Raw genomic sequence first — 6000 nt, 5'->3', positions numbered from 1 at the left:
TGTTTCAAATTTAATTACCCAGTTATTTCAAAAGGAGGAATTAAAACTGATCCTTAGAAAAAAGCTATCATCATGAGAACATAAATCAGAAATCACAAACCAAATCAATAAAACATATGTTTGATTAGGGTCAAACTGGGTAACCAATTAAAATTTGCATCTTTAATAAACACCTATAGTCTAGTAGCATAAATCACTGTTATGTCATTTGTCCCAGAAGAGTAGGTTCCTTAAAGCCTGCTTAAACGTCACTCTTGCGTACTCCAGCGCAGACCTGAACTGTACGTAACCTGTCATCCCTCAGGCTGCCCAGACTTTGCTAGTGACAGGACTGGCTGCGAACCACTTTCTCCTTCCCAGCAACACTGGAGAGAGAGGCCAATGTGAAAATAGTTTACTAATGACTTCCCAACATGGGAGGCAAAAAACTTCAGGAATCTATTTTGCTGTCATCTTCAGCATGTCGTTCAATATGTCCTGCAACGTCCTAAGGAGAGAGACAAAAAGAAAAAGAGTTGGGGGAGGGCTGTGAGACTCCAACGGGTAGTGGAGCAGGAGGAAGTTAAGGCTGAGGAACACTGGACTGGACCGTGTATACATAGGTGGGAGGCTCTGGCGGCCTGCTCACCTCGGGACACTATCCACTCACAGATGCCATGTCACCTTAGCACAAGAGCACCAGCCTAGGGACTCTGCATAAAGAGCTTTATTTTAAAAAGCCCAATTGCCAGGTGGTGGTGGCGCACACCTTTAATCCCAGCACTCAGGAGGCAGAGGCAGGAGGATCTCTGTGAGTTTGAGGCCAGCCTGGTCTACAAAGTGAGTCCAGGACAGCCAAGGCTATACAGAGAGACCCTGTCTCAGGGGGGAAAAAACCCAATTATTATTACTATTAGTTTTTTAAATCTTGTTTAATTAACTTACAAGTTCCAGAGTAATAAAAGGGAAAGTTCCTAGCCCCCCCCCCCATTAATTACAATTCTGGACAGTTAAAAAGCAAAAGGGAAGGGGCTGAAGAGATGGCTCAGCAGACAAGAACCCTGTCTGCTCTTCCAGAGGTCCTGAGTTCGATTCCCAGCACCCACATGGTCGCTCACAACTGATGCTGTCTTCTGGCATGCAGGTGCCATGCAGATAGAGCACTCATACATAAAATAAATCAATAAAATCTCAAAGGAAAAAAAAGAAAGAAAGAAAGAAAAAGGGCTTGCTGGTCTTTGTTCTAAGTCAGCATTTAATCCCCTTTGGGGATTGCACAACCCTTCCACAGGGAATGCATATCAGACTTTCACATTACGATTCTTAACAGCTGCAAAACTACAGTTGTGAAGTAGCAACAAAATAACTTTATGGTTGGGGGTCACAGCACTAGGAAGGTTGCGAACTGCTGCCCTCTGCTCTGCTGAGCGTAGGTTGACCTAGTCCCATAGAAATACCTGCTTTGATCCTTTCCTGGCTGTGAAGAAAGCATCACAGTTCCTCCAGCGACACTTCAGCGTCTGGAAGTTGGGATTGGTGTGGTCAGTCAGCAAGTGTTGTTTTAAGTGATCCACAACGCCAAATATCAGGGCACAGCCATGCCACTGTGAGAAAGAGCGAGGGACACATCAGGGGAAGCATAACAAACACAGACACCCCCCCCTCACCATGTAGCTCTGACTGGCCTAAACTTGCTAGGTAACCAGGCTGGCCTTGAACGCTCGGAATCCAGATGCCTCTGTGTAGGAATTAGAGGTATGTGCTGCCACGCCAACCGAAGGCATACTCTTTATCTTGCATTGTAAAATAAAATCTGTTACATTTATTTTGTAATCCATTTTTTACAAAAGGCCAGCAGCTTGCCCTTAACACTGAAAATGATGTACATAACAACTTAATATCGATGGAAATAAACTACAGAACGATACAAGCATTAGGAAGGTAGAAGGAGGAGGGTCACGAGTTCAAGACCAGCTTTGGTTGCACAGTGAGTGGGAGGCAGCCAGTCTGGGCTACCTGAGACCTGTTTCAAAGCAAACAGTGACCTGCTATGGAAGTCTGGCTTCTAAAATTCACACTGTCTATCTCTGGAATCACACACAATCTTAAGACAAAACGAAACTTTCCATAATTTTTTGTGTGGCTCAACCTCACATGCTATTCATGAAATGCAAAGATTCTATTTTTGCTTTTAAACCTACAGTCTTAAAATGGATATTATGATTTCTAATTCCAGATGTTCATTTGCGTTTTTAATTAGCATGTATTAATTATGCACTTCTCACATGTATACAGTGTGACTGACCCACCATCTCCTGTGCCCTGCTGATCTCCCCAGCTTTCTACCACTTGTCATGTTTTCTCCTTCCTTCTCAAAACTGTCTCAACAAGCTTCATCAGGGTTGCTTACAGAAGCACTGCCCAGAGGCCACAGCACCCCAGGAGAGAGCACTGCCCAGAGGCCACAGTACCCCAGGAGAGAGCACTGCCCAGAGGCCACAGCACCCCAGAAGGTCTCTCTCCTCCTAGCAAGCACTAACTGCCTACAGATCCTCAGGGATGGTGGTACCCCGAGAACCCTTCCTTCTGGGGTGTTCATTACTAAACAGTAATGAACATCTGGGGTCCCGCAACTTTTGTATGTATCGTAGGTCTAGTCCTCTATTATTTTGATTAGTTCCCCTGAGAAGACTAACAAGCTAAAAAGTAATGAGGCTACAGACAAGCCTAGAATCAAATTTGAAAAAAATATATCCAATATTCCATTAATTCTAAGGAGGTCAGGGTTTAGGGAAAAGAAACCCAGTGCTACCAATGTCTCTCTCGCTGGACACCTCCAGTGCTAGAACCAACTAAAAATAAGGTCTACAATGACAATGCTTAAGGCTTACGGGCTAATTATTAGTTCTCATTTTTTAAAAACCATACAATCTTGGTCAGTGGTCTATGTTAAGGCTATAAAATTAAAACTGGAAGCTCTTCTTTGCCTATTCATCAGAAACTAGCATGGAAATAAGTCAAGCCATAAGTCCTTTTGTAACACCTGAGGAGCGGTGTGCAGAGGGGAGAGGCTACAAAGTCAGCACCACTAGTCACTTCATGTACTGTCGTAATAACAAGACAGAAGCCACCCCGGAGAGTAGAATTCAGTGGCAAAGGACCTGCCAACCATGTGTGAGGTTTCACACTCAGTACTGCACAAAGACAAAACACGCCCCCACCCTAAAACAAACAACTAGGAGACAAAGTGAGAAGACACTATTTACATATCTCATACATACAAATGCTATGCTGATGGATCAAGAACTAGCAACCTTGCCATCTGGTGACAACAGTCTCACTGCTTACCCAACAGCGGTAATTCTGCATCAGATTCAGCCTCACTGCTTGGATGCTGCCATCATAACAGCCAGTGTAAATCTGAAGAAAGAGGGTTAGGCTATCAGAGTAAACACACATGGAGAAACAGCTACAAAACACCCTTCATAGAAGGGTAAATAAACACATACTCAAGTAAAGCCAGGTCACGACACCAAAGTCGAACAGTAATTTCTAGACCTTCTGGTCCAAGCCCCTTGAAATTGTGCCCCTTACAGGAAGGATGGCAGGGCTCCAAGGTTCCACTTACTCCATACTGGGACAGGGCTGCTAACTAGGAGTCTATATGCATTGCAAGAAAAGGCTTTATTACTCAAGATCTTGAAAATATCCATCCTGGTTTGTAATGGAATTTTTGGTTTCTTTAAAACCCAGTTATGTTATGTTTTTGTTTTAGTCCCAAGTGTGGGATGGGGCTGCTTTTAGTTTGTCCATAGCTGATAACAGGCTCAAAGAAGGGCGTGATCTTTGCCAGCTGGAGTTAGTTTAACTCTGAGGACTTGGAGAGGATATATACCAGAGCCCAGAATCCAACTTCAAAATTAAAAGTAAAACCCTCTAAGTTAATTAAGCAGGGACCCTGGTGCAGTGGCACCGTCAGTCCCGGCACTGAGGAGGCAGAGGCGCAGGCAGGCTGATCCTTTTGAGTTCTAGGCTAGTCTGGTTTACATAGTGTGTTCCAGGCCTAACAAGGTTACAAAGTAAAACCTTGCTAAAAAACAAGGTAGAATGCACGGTTAGGTGAGCGGTCTGTAACTACGCTGCACTGTCCAAAGAGTTTTCAGTGTCCCGCTCAGAGCACGTCTGCAAAAGCACTGTTCTCTGATTAAAGCATCTAATTGCATCTTCCCTTTAACAGTGATAATGGATTTTACTGCATTATTTTAGCTATTCACAGAGACAGAATGGTCAACAACATTGTTGGGTTACTTCCACTGTGACACTCAGTAACGGGGCCCATTATAGGCAAGCTGGAAAGATGTCACTTTGGAAGAAGTAGAAGTAGACACATCATCATCATCATCATCATCATCATCATCATCATCATCATCATCATCATCATCATCACACAGAAGTTCAAGTAAACATCTGACAAAGCAAGTAATACCCACCACACTTTTATGGATGGTCATACACATAATCATGTCTTTGTGCCCTCCGTAAACTTGCAGTCGATCATGGGACTTAAGAAGAAGAAAAAATTAGAGCATTAAGTCAAAGGAGGACACGGACACCAATGTCTTTACAATCAAAGCCTCAAACCTGAAGCCACCGTGAGGAGGATGGGCAGGTTTTTAAGAGGCAGTGGACGCTCTCCAGAAAGCATGTTCAGTTGTCAACGATGACACTAAGGCCAGCACTTGGAAGGTGAAGGCTGGGGTCAGTGGTTCAGAGATACCCTTAGCCACACAGGAAGTTAGACCTGGGCTACACACCCCTCCCACTCCCTCTCCACCTATCCACCCATGCACCGAAACAGAAAAAAAGAAAAGCAGTAAAAAACCACAGTAGTTTTTGATAACCAAGAGCCTGAGCAAGTACCTCAGAGTGGTTTCTTAGTGCAGTCTCTGGCCTGGCTGCTTCCTAACCATTCTAGAAGGCTTCTGAAAGTGCGGATTTGAAGGCGCCAACCCAACCTTCCTCCACCACAATCCCCTCAAGATAGTCATGCAACGTGTGTGGATCTAGTCCTACCTGTAACTCATAGACCCGAACAAACTTGTCCAGGCAAGCAGTCACCATCACTTTCCCCAGGATTTTCACCACAGTCACTGCATGGTTGTGGCCTTTATAGATGCGCACAAGCTCACCAGTCTGCACCAGACAAGAGGCGGCAGTCACTAATTGGTTTTTAGGATTCCAGGTACACTGCCTATGACTACAAAGTTCTAAAGGAAAATTCTGAGGCTCCCGTAAACAAGTACAGCAGTTCTAATGCTAAGAGCTCAAGTTCTTACTTACAGCACCGTCACCTAGAGAAAACATCACATATAACCTCAGAGCTTAACCTTTATTGACAAGGTATGCAGTGGTGGCACGCATCTATAATCCCAGCACTCAGGAGGCCGAGGCAGGCAGATCTCTGAGTTTTTGAAGCCAACCTGGTCTACAGAGGGAGTTTCCAGGACAGCTAGGGCCACAGAGAAACCCTGTCTCAGGAAAACAAAACAAAACACATTTATTGGCTTTGTGTGATACAGCACACATGGCCTACATGTTGGAAGTCAGAGGACACCCTGGCCAGCCAGCGCTCTCTGCTTCCCGTGAGGGCTAAGTATAGTTCATGCACCTTTCACAGCTAGGCCATTCACCAGCCACTCTTTTTTTTTTTTTAAACAGGGTTTCTCTGTGTGACCTCAGCTGTCCTGGAACTGTCTCAGTAGACCAGGCTGGCCTCAGAGCTCGGAGTCCTCCACCACCGCCTGACATCCTCGCTATTTTTGAAGTGAGTAGCCCTGATCCAAATATCAGAAATGCTCCACAGAGCTCCACAGCTTGCCCCATGTATCAAGTCACCGCCCAAACGCAGACACACTAAAAACAAAATCAGCTCCGGCACAATAAAGTTAAAATAAAATTATCTTTAGGTTAAGTATAGATGAAATAAATTTTGTATTTACACCCAAGATATCTATTTTACAT

At 44.5% G+C, this 6000-nt stretch overlaps 1 protein-coding gene across 3 annotated transcripts in view; it reads right to left on the bottom strand.

Annotated features, from left to right (window-relative positions):
* Nucleotides 1-379: 379 nt before the first annotated feature.
* Nucleotides 380-6000, bottom strand: part of ZNF106 (zinc finger protein 106) — a gene marked incomplete at its 3' end in the record, with an annotated part of 54890 nt that continues 49269 nt past the window's right edge. For all 3 annotated transcript variants that reach the window (XM_084776343.1, XM_084776345.1, XM_084776344.1), the window contains 5 exons: nucleotides 5053-5172; nucleotides 4470-4541; nucleotides 3328-3399; nucleotides 1437-1583; nucleotides 380-487 (listed from right to left, as the gene is read on the bottom strand). In XM_084776343.1, coding sequence (XP_084632469.1) covers nucleotides 431-487; nucleotides 1437-1583; nucleotides 3328-3399; nucleotides 4470-4541; nucleotides 5053-5172 — 468 coding nt within the window. The remainder of the gene's footprint in view (nucleotides 488-1436; nucleotides 1584-3327; nucleotides 3400-4469; nucleotides 4542-5052; nucleotides 5173-6000) is intronic.

This window comes from Acomys minous (assembly GCF_964271855.1).
Source record: "Acomys minous genome assembly, chromosome: 3".
Classification (NCBI taxonomy): Eukaryota; Metazoa; Chordata; class Mammalia; order Rodentia; family Muridae; genus Acomys; species Acomys minous.
This window is presented reverse-complemented; position numbering and strand designations above follow the sequence as displayed.